General features: G+C 37.3%; 1 protein-coding gene across 12 annotated transcripts in view; it reads left to right on the top strand.

Annotated features, from left to right (window-relative positions):
- FRYL (FRY like transcription coactivator) overlaps nucleotides 1–20927 on the top strand; it is a 256517-nt gene that overhangs the window by 69558 nt on the left and 166032 nt on the right. For 6 of the 12 annotated variants that reach the window (XM_072774987.1, XM_072774986.1, XM_072774983.1 and 3 more), the window contains exon 1: nucleotides 19689–20392. The exons of the other annotated variants lie outside the window; for them this stretch is intronic. In XM_072774987.1, coding sequence (XP_072631088.1) covers nucleotides 20320–20392 — 73 coding nt within the window. In that variant the 5' untranslated portion in view covers nucleotides 19689–20319. Of the gene's footprint in view, nucleotides 1–19688; nucleotides 20393–20927 lie in introns of those variants that run through there. 12 annotated transcript variants of the gene reach the window in all.

Raw genomic sequence — 20927 nt, 5'->3', positions numbered from 1 at the left:
AATTTTGTTTAAAAAAACTATATCCCATTCTTTTGTTCTAAAGATAGTAAATATTTGGAATGAAATATCAAAGAGTCACATCTCTTGATATAATTATTATTTTGTGTCATAGTTTCTTTGTTTCCTATAGTCCTACAAAGTTGAATTTAATGCCTTTTAAAATTTGAGAGTATAGTATTTATTATGTATTAGAAAAATCAGTTTTGCACATAGTAACCAGCAAATATTAAAAGACAGGAAAATCATGTAGGAAGAAGTTTTAAGTTTTTACATTTTTGACTAAACCACTTTAAAAATGTTATAATAAAAAAATGTTATAATGTTCTGTGTGATTATGAGCTTTTTAATCCTAGGGAATAAATAAGTGCTCATATAAATTAAAGTAATATTAGTAGAAAGTAGAGTTTCTTATAAGCTCTCTGCAAGTTTGATACATATTTTTATAGCTGTTTTCTATGCATCTTTGAATATGTACATATACATTTTTATTTATAGAATTTAAAGATGAGATTTACTGCCCAGCTGTTCTGATACTTGCTTTTTCACTTATTCCACCATAAACATATTTCTATCTCATTTAAAATGTTCTCCATTGTGTGGATATAATAATTTATTCAATCAGTGTCTTATTGATGAACATTTAGAGTGATTTTAAGTTTTAGTTATTAAAAATAGTTATATAATAAATATCCTTTTGTATATCACTTTATACTTCTGTATAATTACTTCTCAGTATAAATTTCTATGTACATTTTAAATTTTGATAGACAATGCCAGGTTACCTTTAAATATTTCTCAGTTTAAGCTCCCCAGAGCAGGGCGTGTCCCTATTTTTTTGTATTCTCCCTAACAGTATCTCTTGTCATATTGTTTGTTTGTTTATTTATTTATTTATTTTTAAAGATTTTATTTACTTATTCATGATAGAGAGAGAGAGAGGCAGAGACACAGGCAGAGGGAGAAGCAGGCTGCATGCAGGGAGCCTCATGTGGGACTTGATCCCAGGACTCCAGCATCACGCCTTGGGCCGAAGGCAGGTGCTAAACCGCTGAGCCACTTAGGGATCCCCTCTCTTGTTATTTAAAAAAAATGAGTTCATATTTATGAGAAGCCATATATTTTGTCAAATATGTAAAAGAAAGGGGAAGGATCTTTAAGAAGGATATGTTGGCATTTACAGTGTACTGGTAAGCAGTAAGTTTTCGTGCTCTTTGGTGGATAAAGTAGAGCTGAGGCCACTGATGGGTTAGGTGTGTCATAATTTAAATTTGTAAGTCGTTCAGCCTTTAGTTTTGTGCTCAGCAGTGTATGCATATGTAAGGCATATTAATGTTTGGTTCTTGAATTTACTGTGTCTGGCTCTGTGCTGAGCATGGAGCCTGCTTAAGAGTCTCTTTTCCTATGCCCCTCCCCCAACTCCTGCCTCTGCACACTCTCTCCCTCTCTTTCTCTCAAAAAAAAGTGTAATAATTAGATTCGTAATTTATATTAATTTGCAATAAACACTCAATTTGATGATTAAAAGTTTTCTATAGTATCTGTCTTTTTACCAATGACGATCAAAGCAAAGCAGATTCATGGAGTACTGAAAAATCTGTTGCCTAAAATTTCAGAGGCTCCAAGTTCTTTGCAGGATAACTTTTGCTCAATTTTTCTCTTTGAGAATAAAATTCAGCTTCATGGAATGACTTAAAATTAATTGACAGGCTTTCTTTGGCAATTTCTGTAGAGAGACATGGTCTTTAAATGTTTGGTTCTTAAATTTACTGATCAAATTCCTTTTCTTGAATCTCAAGATTTGATACTAAATTTATATTGTACAAGAGAATAAGACACACATGATTCGCAGCAGTGTGCAAATAGGTTGCTTGGAACTCAGCTTGAATGAATTTTACTTCCTGTTTACTGGTGGTTCTGAGATAGAGATAATACAGTAGTTTACCCAGAAATCTTGCAAATATGACTGGATACGGTTCTTTTAAGGGGTGTTACAGTTTTGTTCATGTAATGAAAGGAGATATCAAGACTATGAAGAGATCTCATATCACTAATGCAAAGAAGGAACTATTTCTTTTTTTAAATCTCATAGCTTTGTACTTGGATTAGTTGCCAACTTATTGTTAATTAAAAATGGAAGATTTTCTTTCTTTTTTTTTAGGATTTTATTTATTTATTCATGAGAGACAGAGAGAGAGAGAGAGAGGCAGAGACACAGGCAGAGGGAGAAGCAGGCTCCATGCAGGGAGCCTGACGTGGGACTCGATCCTGGGTCTCCAGGATCACGCCCTGGGCTGAAGGCGGCACTAAGCTGCTGAGCCACCCGGGCTGCCCTGGAAGATTTTATTTCTAAAGGGTAGTAGACAAGTTTGTACTATGGATAGATAACTATACTTTCATGAGAGAATCAATTGAAAATAAGCTAGTCTGAAATATAGAGAAATTTACTTGCTACTTTAAACTCTGAAGTGTTTATAGATACTTAGGGTTTCCTTAACCAAAAAAATGCATAGAATTTTGTGGGAGGTGCAGAGTTGTTGATATCTTGAAAATTTTTCTTTGCTTTTGATAGATTTTTTTTTTCATTTTTCCTTTACATATTAAGTTACCCGAATATTTTAAGAATTTTGTATAAATCTTCAAGCAACTCACTGGATTTACCAAAAATGCCGTTTCTCTGTTAAAATGTCTTAACAAATGCCTGTGGTACACTGCACTGTACAAAGGCCTTTCTTACCATTTTGCACCCAACAGGTTGAGTTGTGTGGGCTTACGAAGAGTTGGCTGTGTTTTAAGCCAAACCTGTTTTATGCCAATTATGCTTGTAATGGTGATCATGTAACTTAATTAGGTATTACATAATTCAGTGAAGTATGAGACTGAAAAGAAGGGGTTGTTTTGGTGTAAACAAGGTTGACTGCTTTGGTCAGACTTCATAAAAGCGAATTCCTTAAAAAAATTTTTTTTGCTTTTGAATTACATGTAGGTCAGAGAAGTTTATAAGATTGGAAGGGTTTTTCCCTCAGATACCTTCAACTTTGCTTTCTGCTTTGAAGAAATTGAAATTGGAAATCAGACCATGTACGTGGGTTGGACTGCAAGCAAGGTGCACAATGCTGTGATCAGCAAATTTACCTTTAAGAACTTGGCACTATATCAAAATGCTAGGGAATATAGCATGGATTTCATATTTTAAGTTACAATAAAACCTTTAGTGGACCTATTGATCTTTGTTTCCCCCGATTCCGACTTTAATGGAGCTTTTTGATTACGGTTGTAATTTATAGTAAAGGAACTCTGCTGTATATAGTTGTGTAATGTTGCAGTTTTGTTAAAGAAGAAAATCATATATTTTCTGTCCCAGCTTCCTTAATAAAAAAATTAAAAAAAGAAAAGGAATCAAGATGTTCCATGGTATATAATCTGACTTATAACATGCTTAGCTATCCATGTATTTTGGGAGTAGAGTCCTAATCATGTGATCAAAGGCTGATTTCACTGCTAAATATTATAGTAGAATTGGCATAAATGATACCTATCTTCAGGCATAAAAGTTGGTGGGGAGTAAATGCCCTTCACTGACTCAGAATATATTATGGTGTCGTCCAGCCACTGAGGAACCGTGACTATTAGGCATAGTCATGAGTCAGATCCTAAGAATCAGGCAGCATGTTTCCACAGGCTTCTGTTGTGACAGCTGCAAAGTCCTTGCATCTCCAAGATTGGGTTATTTTTATTCTGATGGAATTGACCTTAATTTTGTTGTGTTCATTCTGTTTGGAGTCAAGAATAAGTGAATGCAAATATACTATAAGATTGATTTTATAATTCACCAAGAACAGAAGTTCAAGAAATTGAATAGAATGTTAAAGGTAGAAGAAACTTCTGAGTACCTTCTGTATTCTAGGCACTGTTTTCTTGTTTTGTTTTACCAGTAACTTAATAGTCTCTTTATCTCCCTAATTTAGTGCATACCTGTCCCCTTTTTTCCTCAAATAGAATATAAGTTGAGCATAGACTTTGTGTACTGATGCATTCCAGGACTTGGAACATGATAGTTGCTCAACAAATTACTGGTTGAATGAGCAAAAGTTCTCTAAGTCTTTCTGAAAATCTTGTGAGATAGGTTGTTATATCAAGTTTTAAAACTTTAGAGAGGCTTAAATGAATTATTTGCGGTCTTGTAGCTACCAAGTGGTATCCATTGCTTTAAAGTCAGGCATTTGTTCCTTGTACTTCATCGTGCTGCAGTGTTTGAGGTTTACGAAATCTTTATAAAATATTTGTTTAAAGAGTAGTGCATCCACCAAGTTTAATTGTGCCATCAAAGTAACATATCCTTTTTTGGTGATTTCATTTTAATTAAGAGCTATGTTTCAATAGGAGAAAACTTTAATGCCAATATAAAGCATTAGTCTTTTTTTTTTTTTTAAGATTTATTTATTTATTCATGAGAGAGAGAGAGAGAGAGAGAGAGAGACAGGCAGAGGGAGAAGCAGGTTCCCTGCGGGGATCCTGAGGTGAAACTGGATCCCAGCACCCTGGGATCATGCCCTGAACCAAAGGCAGATGCTCAACCATTGAGCCACCCAGGCGTCCCATAAAGCATTACTCTGAGATTTGGTGTTTCACTTTAACAGTTGATGATGATTTTTATAACACTCTGGTTACACCAGCTGAAGAAGTGGATAGCTGTTTCATGGGACTTTTACAAAAACAATTAAGAGACACACATTGGGGTACCATTCCATTTCATTACAAAGTGTTAATGACTCTGTGGGATAATAAACATTTAAATAGTATACCGGTATACCTCTCTTGAGGTATTATTCAGCAGGGCTCACTAGCAGGGGCAAATCAGAATGTAGCACTTAGTATAAAATTCCAAATGCCTCTTGGTTGAGTTTTTATTTTTTATTTTATTTTTTTTAATTTTTATGTTTTTAAAAGATTTATTTATTTATTCATTCAGAGAGAGAGAGAGAGGCAGAGACACAGGCAAAGGGAGAAGCAGGCTCTATGCAGGGAGCCCGACGTGGGACTCAATTCCGAGACTCCAGGGCCATGCCCTGGGCCGAAGGCATGCACCAAACCGCTGAGCCATCCAGGGATCCCCTTGGTTGAGTTTTTAAAGGCTACTCTTTATTTGACCAGTAAAGAAAAAGGGGAGCTGCTACTAACTGCATTACCTAATTAAGGTAATCTTAATTGAGTGATCTTTCCAGTTTTGTTTTTGCAGAACCATTGCTCTCAGTGGTCAGATTTCCTATGTCCAGAATAGCTCATTTGTGTTTGCTCCCCCCCACCCCATCCCATATTGGGTAGAGGAACATCATGGCAGGCTAGTTTCCTTTTAGGAGGGAATGAGATAGGTGAAGAGCAATTGAAGTCTTCCTCAGAGACTGGACTATTAATAGGAAGTTTAGAGGAAGTCCTGGGAGATAACGAAGATGAGGTTTTCTTCTAGCACTTCTCTAGCTTGTAGCGAGAACAGACATACGGGGATGGGAGAATTGTCTGGAATTATGAAGTGTGATAAAAAGGATGGTGGGCAAGGCAGTGTGTGGGAAGAACCTGAGCTCCAGGTGATAATCCATCTGCTCTGGAATTTCTAGCCTGACCCAAATGATACTTTGTGTAAATATGTGAAGAGGTTCAAGAGTTTTTCATTCTTGTACAAGTGGGATTTGGAAGCACTGGGCTTCATAGTGTCATGGAATCAAGCAGCGTCCCTGACTTAAGAGAGCTCTTGGAGTACTTTTCAGGCTGTAATCGTTGGAGGGCATAGAAGAAGCCTCACTGGATGTTATGTTCACACCTTCTCTGCATCTAGATGGAGGAGAGCTAGCAGGAAGACCTCTAGGTGCTATAGGAAGGAGGCAGTGGAGGATGGACGACCCAGAGAGGAGTGGAGTGGGCTTTGACTCGGACTGAGCCAAGGTCTCCCGGTGACTGGCTGTGTGTCCTTGCACCAGTTACCTCGTCTCTCCAGGCCACTGAACCTCACCGATCAGGGTGAAAGGATAGCTCCTTTTGTGGAATTGTTTTTGAGATTATAAAACATGACAGCAGGATTGACACATAGTTTAATACTTGGTGGCTTTTATTATTTGCCCAGCGTTTTGGAGTTTTGAACTTGGAGGTAGATAAGTCACATAGAACTAGAATTTATCCTTGGATCCATTGCATTGTTGAAAATACTCTAGGAATTTGGATCTAGGTCTTTTATTGTGCATAACTCCAAAAACTTTAGCTTGTGATTTATAGCCACATGACAGTTCCCAGGAGCTTGAGCTGCAGTGCTTTTTCTTGTGCTTCCTTCTTTGTCCACAGCGTGTGCTCCTCCAGATAACGACTGCCAAAAAGGTTGTGTGGTTCAGATACAAAGGTTTTTAGCAGTTAACGCAGCACCACGGCCTCCCGGTTGCTCTTGGTTGTTTATAGAGTCAGCCTAACACTTCACGAGGAAGATCATTTTAGACCATCTCCTCAAGTTTCGTGGATGTATATTCTTTAAAATTGGCAGTTAGGTGTGGCTTGAGTTAGGGTCAGGGCTTCACTCCCATGGCCTTTAGAAAGGACCTGCAAGGGGATCCCTGGGTGGCGCAGTGGTTTGGCACCTGCCTTTGGCCCAGGGCGCGATCCTGGAGACCCGGGATCAAATCCCATGTCGGGCTCCCGGTGCATGGAGCCTGCTTCTCCCTCTGCCTGTGTCTCTGCCTCTCTCTCTCTCTCTCTCTCTCTCTCTGTGACTATCATAAATAAATAAAAATTTAAAAAAAAAAATTAAAAAAAAAAAAAAAAAAAAGGACCTGCAAGAAACTTAATTGAAATAATGATGCTTCTGTCTCCCTTTCTGAAGGGCCTGGAATAGCTTCCCCTCTCTCCCTGTTTTCTGTTCTGCTTCTAGATCACAGAACTGATCCTCATCCAGTGTGCACTGGTACAGTGATACTAGTTGTTAAAATACTACAGTTCCTCCTATCCATTGAAGGTATTGTATCTAGGATAAAAAAGCTGAAACAAAGTAGATAAAGAAAATATATAACTAAATAGTAGGCAAAATAACCCAAAATAATAGAGGCATAAAAAGGTGAATAAGATGATAGATAGTATCTATATCAGAAAACATTAAGAAAACAGTGAAGATGATGTTAGAAAAAAGTAAAAGAGGTGCAGATGACTAAAGCTGAATGTAAGTTTAAAATGTAACTAAAGGAATATACTGGAAAAAGTTAAACAAAAAAATAAAAGGAGTGTGCCATAAAAGGAGTTCTGGAAGCAGCATAAGGGCCAAGGGTTGACTCCACCCACATACAAGCGGGAGCCTTTGGGTGGAGGCCGCTGTGGATCTCAGCTTCTGGTCCTGGCCAGGTCCTGGGTCTGGAGCTCTGCAGGGGTCACAGAGGCCTCCGCATGGCCACGCTTGGGTCTAAATCATTTCCCTCAGCCTCAACCTCAGTCAGGTATTCTTTGCATCAGGACTCTACCTCACTGTCCACCAGCTTCGTTATTCCATTTAATGTAAAAGTACTGTTTCTTCTTACCAGATGGTGAGTTCTTTGTGAAGGGAGTTGATCTTACTTCTGTGGGGAGCCCCAGAGGTTAGCCCAATGGCAGGAACTTAGGAAGCAGTGAGTAAAAGTTCGTTGGATTTTGGAGTCCTCTCTCCCTTGGTTCCTGTCCTCTGTGTACCAGAGCACGTTTTCACTTGTCCCTGAGAGCTGCTGTCAGTCGCCATATTTAGCCGATTGACTTTTCCTTCAAAACCATCTAGCCCAGTGCTCAGTAGCCAGTGGTTCCTGAGGCAAAACTAACCTTTCACAGTAGCTGCCACATGAAAACAAACCAAACCCCCCTCCCCCCCCAAATCCTCAAATCGTGCAAACAATGTTCTAGGGCATAGGTCAGCAAGCCTTTTCCGTAAAGGGCCCGATAGTAAATATTTTAAGTTTTGTAGGCCTCGATTCTCTGTCACAGCTACTTAGCTCTGACTTCCTAGAGCAAAAGGGGCCCAGATGATACGCAAATGAATGTGCGTGGCTGTGTTCTAGTAAAAGTCCATTTACAGAAATAGGTGATGAACTGGACTTGGCCTGTGGGCCAAAACATTCAGACCCCTAAACTAGAATATGGAAAAGAATATTGCTAACATCAGAGGGCAGGGAACTTACCTGGGAAGCAGAGAATGGAAGGGATCCATTTGAACAAGGGATCTAACGTCATACTCATTTGTATTTTCTATAGCCCTTGGAATAGTGTTTTATCGATAGTATGTGTCCAATAAATATTTGTTGCTTCAATTCCGGATCCAGCTGTGTCACTTGTCCTCTCTGGGCTTCAGTTGTCTCATGTAAAATTTTATGGGTTATGTTATGTGATCTTTAAAGTCTCTCCAGTTTAAAAAAAAAAAAAATCTGTGACTCACCGACTGTTTGTGGAAGGCCAGATGGTTTATTCTTTAAAGATAACAGTTGTTGGCTTATTACATTTCCCGTATGCCCTTCGTATCCTCATGAATTCTGAAATGGTTGCTTTTATCAGTCATTTTGTTTTAGTCTTTCCGCATGGGAGCTCCCTGTTCATTAGGCTATAACTTATACCTTCCACCCATCTCTCTCACTCCATCCTACCATATATGTGAATAGAATACACATTTTGTCTGTTTTAATCATCAAATTTATTAAACCTCGTCATTTTTTATTGTTATTTAAAAGAATAAATTAGCTAGAAAGGTCCATAGATAACCTCAGGTGATTCTTTGTAGCAGATGAAAGATAAGGATCAGTCTTGTTTAGAATTTTTCTAAGTTCTGTATCAGTAACGTGAACATCCATCATTTGATTTATTCATTTAAATTGTTAAAGATAAACTATCAAATGTAAATTATAGTCACCATAACTGAATCCTAAATTCTTCTTTTTCTTAGATTTTTGATAGCTTTTTGTTTCTAAAGAATGATTTAAGACTATGTAAGCTGTGTGATGATCCTCTTACACTGTTCTCAAGAAGTCTAAGCCAGTATATACTTCTAGCCTACTTGATAAAGAAACTTAAAAAAAAAACAAAAAAAAAAACTGAAAAGTTCTTTGTAAGGAATACAGAGAATTTATTTCTTATGCCTCTAAATTTTCCTAATCACCTATTTTTTTTTTTTTTAAAGTAGGCTCCACGCCCAGTGTGGAGCACAATGGGGGCTTGAACTCACGACCCTGGGATCAAGACCTGAGCCTAGATCAAGAGTCACATGCTTAACCAACTGAGCCACCCAGCCTCCCTTCCAATTTCTATTTTTAAATGAGTATAGATGTGTGCTAAAAATAGCATAAACAAGATAATGATGTTTTTATATTAGTATATTTTAAAGTAACTCTTCTTAAACTTTAATGTGCTTGAGAGTGACCTAGGGAACTTACAAAAATGTGGGTTCTGATTTACTGGGTTTAGAGTGGGGGCTTAAAAGAATGTAAAGATTACGAAGGCAGGTTTTTCCAAATTCCTTTGACACAGTATATGTTAAGGTTACTCGTGCAGAAATGTTTTTTTGTGTTTTGGGCTTGCCCATTTAATTCTCTTGGATGATCTTTTCATCTTTTCTCCCTGCCCTTACTGGCATTCTGCTTGCTAAGTGTGGTTTTTGTCTGTACATTTGGTTCCCCGTGCAGTTGACACCTTTCCTTTTCTGTTTTTGACTCTGCTTCGTGGCAGCCTTGCTGACTCACCCCTTTGTTGTGAAACTAATAATGCTATCAAAGGTGGCTTTAACGATGAAAACTTGTAGTTGATTGAAAACGTTCACGCTACTGGCAGTGCAGGAAAAATCCAGAAAGGTGGGTGTTGGCAGGAAATAGTGAGCCTTTACTTGGTAATGGGTGCTTCATGGGTACGGTGACCATAGGTCTCTGGAGACCCTGGCCAGTTGTGGTGTTTACGCCGCTGTTTTGGCACATCATTAGTGGGGCCTACTTTTGGTCTCAAAGTCTGGTTTGGTTCACCTTATTCATAGCTTATAGAATTTTATCTAGCCTTTGCCAGTAGGATTGACCGATTATAATGCATAGAATACCCTTTTCTTCCCAATACATCTTATATATTGACAGTGACAGCATCTTAGTACTAGCAATTGTAATTTTTTTGGGGGGCAGTGAGTATACATTATGTGTATTGTAATAAAAATACAAATCTATAATTTTTTTTTACTTTATTTATTCATGAGAGACAGAGAGAGAGAGAGAGAGAGAGAGAGAGCGACAGAGACACAGGCTGAGGGAGAAGCAGACTCCAGGCAGGGAGCCTGATGTGGGACTCGATCCCTGGTCTCCAGGATCACACCCTGGGCTGAAGGTGGCGCTAAACCGCTGAGCCACCCAGGCTGCCCAAAAATACAAATCTAATAACGAGTAGCCTTTAGAATGGAAAATTTTATTTTTTAATTATTTTTTAAGGTTTTGTTTATTTCAAGCAATCTCCATACCCAACACGGGACTCAAACTCCTATGACCCAAAGATCAAGAGTTGCATGCTCTTCCAACTGAGCCAGCCAGGCATCCCTATAAAATTCTAAATCTGAGTTTTTACAACAGTATCTTTAAAAATTATTTCAGGCAATTGAAAATAATTTCTCATGTCCAGATAAGGATCTCAGGAATTAATTTTAAATATACTCACAAACTTTTATTTTCATTCAAGAAATAATAATATCTTAGCACTGGACCACGTAATAGCAAATTGGTATGGTTTGTGAAGACAAGAAAGTATGATTACAGGGTCTGGACTGTTTCATTTTAAGCAGAGGAAGCAATTTTTTTTAATGGGTGAAATATATAAAAATAAACCAAAAGCTAAGAACAAGTTGGACTATTAATAAATATCTCATGTTGGGAAGGTAGCAGTAATTGTACCTTACAGCATACACAAGTTATATAATTGCTTCATAAGTAACCACTCCCAAAATGATAGAGTGTAGTTAAAATGCTTCTTTATAGATTTCATGTTGCTAATTTGTGAATATATTGATGCGTTGGTTCAGTCTGTGACATTTGTATAAAACTTACCTTTATTAGAAATCCTTTTATAACTATTAATTCAGAAACTTGATTTACATTCCTAAAATAAGCAGTTAATGTGGACAAAACCTGACACCTTACTACCCAGAAACCTAGATGGAATTCTGGTCTGGTCCGTTTCAGAAGCAGATTCCCTTCATTACTGACTTGCTTATTTTGTTGGCTCTTTCATAGTGCTTTATTTGAATTACTGCCTGTCTGTCTGTGTCTCTCTCTCTGTTTGGTTTGATTTTTCTTTGCTTCAGGTAAATCCATTAATTTATGGTTATTGTTGGCTGGCAGGTACTTGAAAATAATGAATTTGTCCTCCTTCCTCCCCCTCCATCAACGGAGAGGACAGCGAGAGAGCTGGTGGGGTCTGTCTGCTTTCTTTTGTCTTTATCTTCCTCCTATCTATAGTCCTGACGTCACTTTTGTACTTTGGATTGATCTAGACCGAGCTCTTCTTGGTGTGACATATGTCTGGCTATTCCATGTTCAGTGCCACAGTCCACATAGTCACTAGTAAAGCTCAGGTTCACTTTTAAGTATTTCAGCCTTATTCCCCCCACCCCCATCATCCTGTTAGTCACCAACAAGAAGTATCTGGTAGGAAAAATTGGAATCTCTCATTCTTGTCTTTATTGCTTTTTCCCTAACTACTTAAGTGTACTAGGGATTATTTTAGTCACTATCTTTCTCCTCAGGGGAGGTTCTCCTCAAGTCCATTCTCCACCTCACCAGACAACTGGTCTGTCTCCCCTTGTTTCTGCTCAGAGCTCTTCTACGATATCCAGTTAACGATTTCAGTATTTCTTGGAGCCCTCTGGGTATTTCATTGCAAACCTTAAGTGAAAGAAAAAGAGTGGGTATGACGTTGATACCCTAATCCTTGGTCAACCAGAGTTATTTTGATTTTAATCTATTTTCCTTTTTGGGTTTAAGCAAAGATTCATTCTTTAGGAGAGACCCTGCTGAACAGATTTGAGATTCAATATCTTCCCCTTGGAGTGGCCATCCCTGACCACACGAACTCAGCAGGACCTCGTCTGTTTTTCTGTGTCAGGAGACCTACTTTATTGCTTTCACATCCCCAATCACAATTTGTAATTTTTATTTGCATGTTTGTATGTAGGGACTCACTCCCCCCCACACACACTCTTTATCTGCACCATTGTATCCTAACCTTCCCAAGGGCACAAAGATCTGTTTTATTTACTAAATTCTCATTTAGCACTTGGCATGGTGCTTCCAAACAGTGTTTAGACAATTGATATGTAATTAGTGATATGGTTGGGCTTCAAAGTATCTTGTTATTATTTTCTATTTGTCCCATCTATTTTGTTTTTTCTCTCCCTTTTGTTGCCTTCTTTTGAATTAATTGTATTTTTTTAGTATTATAATTCCATTATTGACTTTTAAAAAAAAAATTCTTCTTTTTTAAACTAGTTGGTCCAGAGTTTACAAAATGAAGTTCAGCTTATCCCAGTCTACTTTCAAATTATAGCATAATATTTACTATATAACGTAAGATCCTAAAATGTTATACTTCTGTTTCTCCCCTCTATCCTTTGTGCTATTGTAGTCACATTTTTTATTTTACATATGTTATAGACCTGACAGTATGTTAACCACTTCTGCTTTAAGCAGTTAACTTAAAGAAACTTAAAATGAGAAAGAAAGGGTCTCTTTACCTGCAAATGTACCATTTCTGGCATTCCTCATCAATTATGTGAACTCAGGTTTTCATTTTATATAATCTTATTTCTGCCTGAAGAACTTTCTTTAACATTTTTTGTATGCAAATCTGTTGGTGACAGACTCTTAAATTTTCTCTGTCTTAGAAAAGTTTTGCTTTTATCTTTATAAGATATTTTCACTGGGTATAGAATTATCGATTGGGCTGCCTGGGTAGCTCAGTCAGTTAAGCGACTGCCCTGGGCTCAGGTCATGATCCCTGGGTCCTGGGATGGAGCAGGGCTCCCTGCTCAGTGGGGAGTCAGCTTCTCCCTCTTCCTGTGTTCTTCTCTCCCTCTGCCCCTCTCCCTGCTTGTGCTCTCTCTCTCTCTCTCTCTCTCTCTCTCTCATATGAATAAGTAAGTAAAATTTGTCAAAACTAATTGTAGGTTATTGGTTTTATGATTGAAGCTTTTCAGCAATATCATTATGGGTGAAATGTTATCAACCAGAGAAACTCATTATAGACTTAGTGCCCAGGATAGAGCTTTTCAGCAATATCATTATGGGTGAAATGTTATCAACCAGAGAAACTCATTATAGACTTAGTGCCCAGGATAGAGCCTTGTATAGTTTCAGCTGAAACATCTGTGTTGACTTTTCCTTTTCCTCTGTATGTAATATACTATTTTCTTTGACTGCTTTTAAGATTTTTTTTGTCATTGGTTATTGACAGTTTGATTATGGTGTCTCTTAGCATGGTTTTTTTTTTGTTTTTATTCTTGTATGTATATTTATTCTTGCTTCAGGTTTGATAACAGTTTTAGATTTGTAGGTTTATAGTCTTCCTCAATTTTAGAAAGTTTTTTATTATTTCTTCAAAGAGTATTTTCTGTTCATTCCTCTCAGATTTCAATTACACGTAAGTTGGGCTGTTTGGTGTTGTTCCAAAAGTCACTGAGGCTTTGAGCATTCTTTTTTCTATTGTTTTGTCATCTGCACTTCACTTTGAAGGTACTATTTCCATTTCTTCAAGTTTACTGATTTTTTTTCCTCCCCCAAATCTAATCTTTTGTTGGTCACATCCAGTGAATTTATTGTTATGGATAGATTGTATTTTACCTTTCAAAGTTCTATTTGAGTCTACTTTTTTCTTTCTTTTTTTTTTTTTTTAAGATTTTATTTATTTGTTCATGAGAGACAGAGAGAGAGAGGCAGAGACATAGGCAGAGGGTGAAGTGGGCTCCCTGTGGGGAGTCTGATGCAGAACTTGATACCAGGACTCCAAGACCATGCCATGAGCTGAAGGCAGATGCTCAACCACTGAGCCACTCTGGTGTCCTTTGAGTCTTCTTCTTATGTCTTCTATTTTCTCCTCATTATGTTTATTTTTTCTTAAGTCCTTGAGCCTATTTATAATAACTTTTTTAAAAAATTGTTTATTTATTTGAGAGAAAGAGAATGCACAAACAGGGGGAGTGGCAGGCAGAGTGAGAAGCAGTCTTCCTGCTGAGCAAGGAGCCAGATGTGGGATCATGACCTGAGTTGAAGGCAGACACTTGACCAACTGAGCCAACCAGGCACCCCTATAATAGCTTTTTAAAGAGCACATGTGCTAATTCCATCATTTTTGTTATTTCTAGATCTCTAATGACTGATTTTATGGGTCACATTCTCCTACATCTTGACAAATAATTTAATGGTAATTTTTAATAGTTTTTAAATACAATTTTTTATTGGATACTGGATGTTATAAATGTGACATTGTTGAGAGCTAGATTTTGTTACATTCTTTTAATGAATGTAATTCTTTGTTCTTGAAGGCAGTACTCACAGATAGCTTAATCCTTTGAGGCTTGTTTTGGATCCTTTGAAACCATGTTAAGAAGGATTTAATGTAGTACTTAGCCTATTGCCCTTCTGAAGTATGCCCTAGGTATTCAACTATTATAGTTTCTTAGGCTTTCCTTGTTTTTAATTACCTTGATAATGCTGAAGAGTATTGGTTTGGTAATTTGTAGATTCTTCAGTTTAGATTTATCTAATTTCTTTTTTTTCATAGTTAAACTGGGGTAATGGCTTTTTGGTAGGAAGAGCACAGAGGTAAAGTGCCCTTTTCATCATGATGATATCAAGACTCTGTACTCTCATCACTGATGATATAAACCTTGATCTCAGGTTTCTCTAACAATAAAATTACTCTTTTCTCCCTGCTTTCTATATCGTACCCTTTGGAAGGAAGTCACCAAGTATAGCTCACGCTTTTAAGGGTTGAGACTAATGCTCCTTCTTCTTGAGGGTGAATTATCTGCATAAATTATTTGGAGTTCTTCTGAATATGTCTCAGGTCCATGAGACCATTCTCAGATTTAATGATCTACTAGAAGGACTCACAGGACACAGCATATAGTTGTACTCACAGCTGTGATTTATTACAGCAGAAAGGCACTATGCAAGTTAGCAAGTGAAAAGGCATATGGAGCAAAATTCAGGGGAAATCAGGTGCCAACTTCCAGAATTTCTTCCAGTGGCATTATAGAGAAGGCAACTGATTCCTCAGCAGTGTGCTGCGACATTCCAGGTGAAATGTTACCAATCAGAGAAATTCATCAGAGACTCAGTGCCCAGGGTTTTTATTGGGACTGGTCACATAGGCATCTGCTGCCTGGCACATACCCAAGTTTTAGGCTCCCTGAAAGAAAGCAGATGTTTAGTATAAACTAATATTGTTTGTACTGACAGTTTAGGCATAGTGAACATGCTTTTTAGTTCTGGGAATGGTGGGGCCATTTAAAATCGAAGTTCTTAAATGCTAGCTAAGAGCTGACCTTGTAAGCAAACATGTCAAAGGGTAACAGACCTGCTAGGTTAACTCTTCTGTACAGTGTGAGATTTGTCTCCTGTCTCTTATTTACTTACTTATTTATTTATATCAGTGTAGACTCATGGATATTTATTTTATACTTGGGGTTATGTTCCAAAACTACATTGTTTATTTTGTTATTCAAATTACTACAGCTTTGGCTCTTGGCAGCTCTATCAGTTGGCTCCCATATCCTTTTGATACACCTACTTTAGTTTGTGTTTGGAGGCTTTCCTACTTCCTGGCCCTAGAAAAGATGTTGTAGGCTTATCATGTGTGTTTGTGCTCTAGTTCTAGGCACCAGCCATTTACCGAGGGAACCCTGCTCCCTTTATGTAGTGAGGTTTTAAAATGTTAAATGCGTTGTAGAAAGTTTGGAAAATGTATAAGAAGTAAGTAGAAAGCACTAAGAAGTAAATGTTAATTACTGATATAATTATAGATAATTACTGTTAACATTTTGTTGCGTTACTTAACAAGAATCCAAAGAAAAATAAAAGTAATTTTTAAACCATTTTTTCTTCTTTTTAAGAAAATTATTTATTTTCATTTTATATTCCAGTATAGTGGAATTTACTGGCAGTGTTATATTAGTTTTAAGTGTACAAGATAGTGATCTAGCACTTCCATACATCACCGAGGGCTCTTAACCACAAGTATATTCCATAATCTCCATCACCTATTTCTTCCATTTCCCCACTTTGTTTTCTTCCTTGTATTTCATGTGTAGTATTAATTACCTAATAGCCCTGAGAGCATCTTTCTCTCCAGTCCTAAAGCCTTTCCGTCTCTTTTCTAAACTCCAGGAAAGACAAGGACTTTTTGAAGAGGCCAAAACTTCTAGGGCTGTAAAAGGCTCTAGGAGTGATGGGATGGTTGACATTTTATATAGAAGAACTTGCCAAGTTTCTGGTTTTTGTCATTTTATAATTGTTTTGGATACCAGTGTATTACTTTGAGATATCTTAAAAAGTGTTAATATAAGGGATAAAATGCTTATATTTTCACCCTTTTTAAGGATGTTAATAACTAAAGACTTTTATTTCTTTTTGGATAAATTTCAGTGAATTGTATGATATTTTCCGTTAAATCCAAACTTCATTGTATATTGGGGAACATTTTGTTCTGGTCCTATATCTAAGTGGAGTATTTTTGAAGGATTTATTGAGAATTTCTCCTGGCACACATTCTTTTGGTATATTAGAATGTACCTCTATCTTCCTTCTACTTAGAAATATAAAGCAAGGGACTAATTCCATGAATCCTTAAAATGCCAGTGAAAAGGACATAGACTTAAATGGAAATTGATTAAATGGAAGAGGCAAACCTACTTTCTAACTCCTTGAGGGCAAGAGAACTGCCATGGTCATCTTTTGTATGCAGTGCTTTATATTATCTGGCTTAGGCAAAGGGGATCTCAGTAAAGGCTGGTAATATTGAAATTGTGAAATTCTTAAAAATATTCTAAATCTTACTTTATTTTTTATTTTTATTTTTTAAATCTTATCATTTAAAAGCAGTCTTTTATTATAACCTAAAAGACAGAGAGGCATATAGTTAAAGGAAGTTATACAAAGTAGACTTTTCTGTTTTTCCTAATATATACCATTGAGAAATGATACCCATGGCTATCTTTCTATGGTGAGGATATAAAAAAATGTATATATATATATATAATACAACTTGGAGAATTCTGAATTTATAGAAGGAATAAAATAGAATAAAATAGAAGACTGATATTTTGACTGGTCTTTGGCAAGCTTGCAAGAAGCTCTAGGCTCTGTGTTTCTGTGATTAATCGATAGGTTAAAAATAGAGAAGTCATTTGAAGAATGATGGGAATATTATTATCTGTGTATAAAAATATGATTTGTAATTGAGGGATTAAGAAAACATTCAGAATACTATAGGTCTCTGCTATCTTAGTCTTCTAAAAGGATTGTTGGGCTCATGTAGTTATGGGTGGATATGTAGTTCTGATTAATACTTAAGTGATTTGGGTGATAAAAATTTTGGGAAGGGTTAGAAAAGAAATACTTATTTCATTAAACTTTGGTAAATTTGTGATTCCTATTTGGAATAGTAGTACTACTTATTTTATCCTTTGTATTTCAGAATAAAGTTTAGAGCCCAGGCTTTGCCCATATAGCAGGCTTGTTGAATTATTTCACATATAAATGGAAAGTGCCTTTTTCACCCACCCTCTGCCTATAAGGAAATCCTGATGTACAGTAAAACTTCGAAAAATAAGCCCTGTAAATAATTTTATACATCTGTGTCCCAGAGAAACTATTTTCTGTAGTTGTATATACATAGTAACAGACTGATTAGATATAATAGAAACTTTAGGATCTGATAAATTCTTTTATTTAATTTTGTTTTTAAGATTTTTATTAATTTATTTGAGAGCGAGAGAGCCAGCACAAGCAGGGGAGAAGGAGAAGCAGGCTCCCTGCTGAACAGGGAGCCTGATGCTGGGCTCCATCTGACCCTAGGATCAGACCCAAGCCCAAGGCAGATGCACAACCTGCTGAGCTGCTGCAGTGCCCCTGATATATTCTTTTAGATCCATATAGACAAAACTTAAGCAAAAGAAAATACTTTTTTTTAAAGGATTTTAGAGAAAATCACCTATTATTTAACTTCTACCCCCACTCAAAAAAGTTCTCATACTCTGATGTGTTCTATGACAGTTTTGCTAGTTACACTTTTTAAAGGTTTGCTCGGAATGAACTTTGGCTACTTTGGTGGGCCATTGTGGCCAAATAGTGTTGAGTAGCTTTTAAGATTTATATGAGGCTAAGTAGGCTTAGCTCAATAAGGGTAGAAAAAATATGGCAAAATATCTGGGTATACGCCTCCCAACTTGTCTGCTTGCTGACATGGTTCAGTTCTGAACCTTGACATTTAATAGTATAGTTTGCTTGGGTCTAGATCAGTTTATTCCCTTAATGTGTTAACAACTGTTTGATGAAAAGAGGGTTGTCAAATCACTTTCGAGAATACTTTAATTAAAAATTAAACTGGTCTGTGTACAGCTCGGAACCTTTTGTTAATACATTGTTAATGTACAGGAATGGAATGTAGGAGGTAGTGTTTTTGGACTGTGGAATGCCCTTTATTCATGCAACACTGTGAGTCATTTGTGTTTCCTCTGACCAGGGGAAACCCTGCTCTTAGCTGATTCGGAGAGGTCTCCGATCAAGAAGATGTACCCAAACAATGTGTTTTGGTATTGGGGGTCTGTGTGATTAGCCTTTGCAGCCCTGGCTTGAATTTAGGTTTGGGATCTGTTCAGGAGTAGGAATGGCCCAGACTTATTCCATATTTCTTAAACTACTCAGAAGTAGTACAGACCTTACATGAAACTCCCAACAGTACTATTACCACTGAATTTGTCTTAATGGATAGGATTATCTTTTTCTCTTAGTGTGTGGAAGGATGTTCTTTTAGCTTTTAATACAGTGCCTAGCCATTTGGCTACAAATAAATTTATTCAGTTATGACTTTGATCACTGAATTTACTTATTCCTTGTGATATTTAAAGGATACAGTAGCATAAATGGGTCAATACAAATATATTGCCACATATGGAAAAACATGCTCCATTGACCTTCAGAGTCACAGTAAACTAATTATGAGGTCAAGACCTTTTTCTTCCGACAGTAGCATAAAATATTATTTATTGGGTTTGATGATGAAATTTTCCTACTATTTTGAAGAGCAGATAGGCTCCTAACAGTGCCAGTTTTCAGTTTTTAAAACCATTTCTATAGAATAAAGTTTTGAAAATGTGCATTTTATTTGACCAGAAGATTTCTCACTATTCATTGATATTCCAACTGTAAGCTTTTCTAGGGGAATTATGTGCTATATTAAGAATAGAAGGCCCTATATTTTGAAATAATCCCATTACTATAACAGAATTCCCTCTTTTGAATAAGTTGCATGAAGCAGAGGAAACTTTGTCCTGAGCTGAGCAGTTTTTAGAGGGCCGATGGGGGCTCAGCCACAGTGTTCATTACATCATCTTTTCATCCCATTTAGCCAGCGTTCTCTCTGGTGGGTTCAGTGAGGCCGTGGACTCGGTATCATAACCCTGCTGAGAAAGTCACTGCTTACTGCCTGGGGGTAGTAAGGTAGAAGGGCAAAGAGAAGAGAATGTACTACTGAAATCACCTAGAGAAAACTGATACTGGAGTGGGATAAATACCCCTGAGTCTTTTTTTTTTTCTTTTTCTTTTTGGTCAGCTGTTATAGGAAGAGATTTAAAGCTCTTAGGCCAGACCTGAATTTATTTTTATTCCTTAGGCCCTTAAGTGAGAAAAGTTGGCATCCAAGGGCAGAGCTCTACCCTTGTGTGTTTACTAGCAGTCAGTAGTGACTACAGGGAAGGCAGCCGGAGACACACAGCTCATCAAAACTGATAAGCCCGGGAGCAGAAGCAGAGAAAGATTCTTGCGGCCACGTGTATGCCTACCTAAAGAAAGGTGATGATGTCCTTCAGGGCACTTGTAATAAACTTGTAAGCTTTTATTCAACTGGATAGTTCATCTGCATTCAGCAGCGTTTCCACTATAGTTGTGCGTCACTGCGAGACTGCATGGTAATGAAGCCAAAGCACTGTGGGCCAAAACTCTGCTGCCTGGGAGAGGAGAAGGGACAGCGGCTTGGAGAGATAGATCAACAAACCGGAGGCTGCTGCTGCTGCTGCTGTAGCAGCCCAGTTGAGACACAATGTTGAGCCTACAGGATTCTGTGTTTTTTGAAATTAGCATAAAGTCCTTGTTAAAGTCCTGGAGCAGCAGCTGTAAGTATATATATTCCTAAATGGGAGAAATGCTGATGTATGATCATGGCCATTCCTTGCATGCTAATCCTTTAGACCAATCCAAATAGAATCAGAGCTGTTGAAAATAACACGAGGAGTATTTTCTTGGATGGTAGTCAGTGAGAGGGTTAGAAAATCTGGATGTGTACACACTGGGCAGTCGTACTATTGGCGGTTAAATAGTCTTTGACTGAAATTGACCAGCGTTGGTTTTCTTGTTAATTTTTTGTATGGTTCTGGCAAAGTTTCTCTCCATTGGTCCGACATAGGGGGGGAAATGACAGATAGACTCCGACCTCTGCAGGGTTCTCAGATACCAGTACTATTCCACAGTTCTGTTAGGACAGAATGTTTGTTTGAAGCAGCATCAGCTGTCTGAAAGCATCAGATGATTTAATATAATGCTCATAAGTTTTCCCCTACTCCTGTAATTGAAGTTACTAGGAGGATTTTTCCTGTATGTAGTGAGTTTTCTGATAAGGAACATTCAAAGTTCAGGTAGGTCAGTAAAACT

This window comes from Canis lupus, chromosome 14 (assembly GCF_048164855.1).
Source record: "Canis lupus baileyi chromosome 14, mCanLup2.hap1, whole genome shotgun sequence".
Classification (NCBI taxonomy): Eukaryota; Metazoa; Chordata; class Mammalia; order Carnivora; family Canidae; genus Canis; species Canis lupus.
This window is presented reverse-complemented; position numbering and strand designations above follow the sequence as displayed.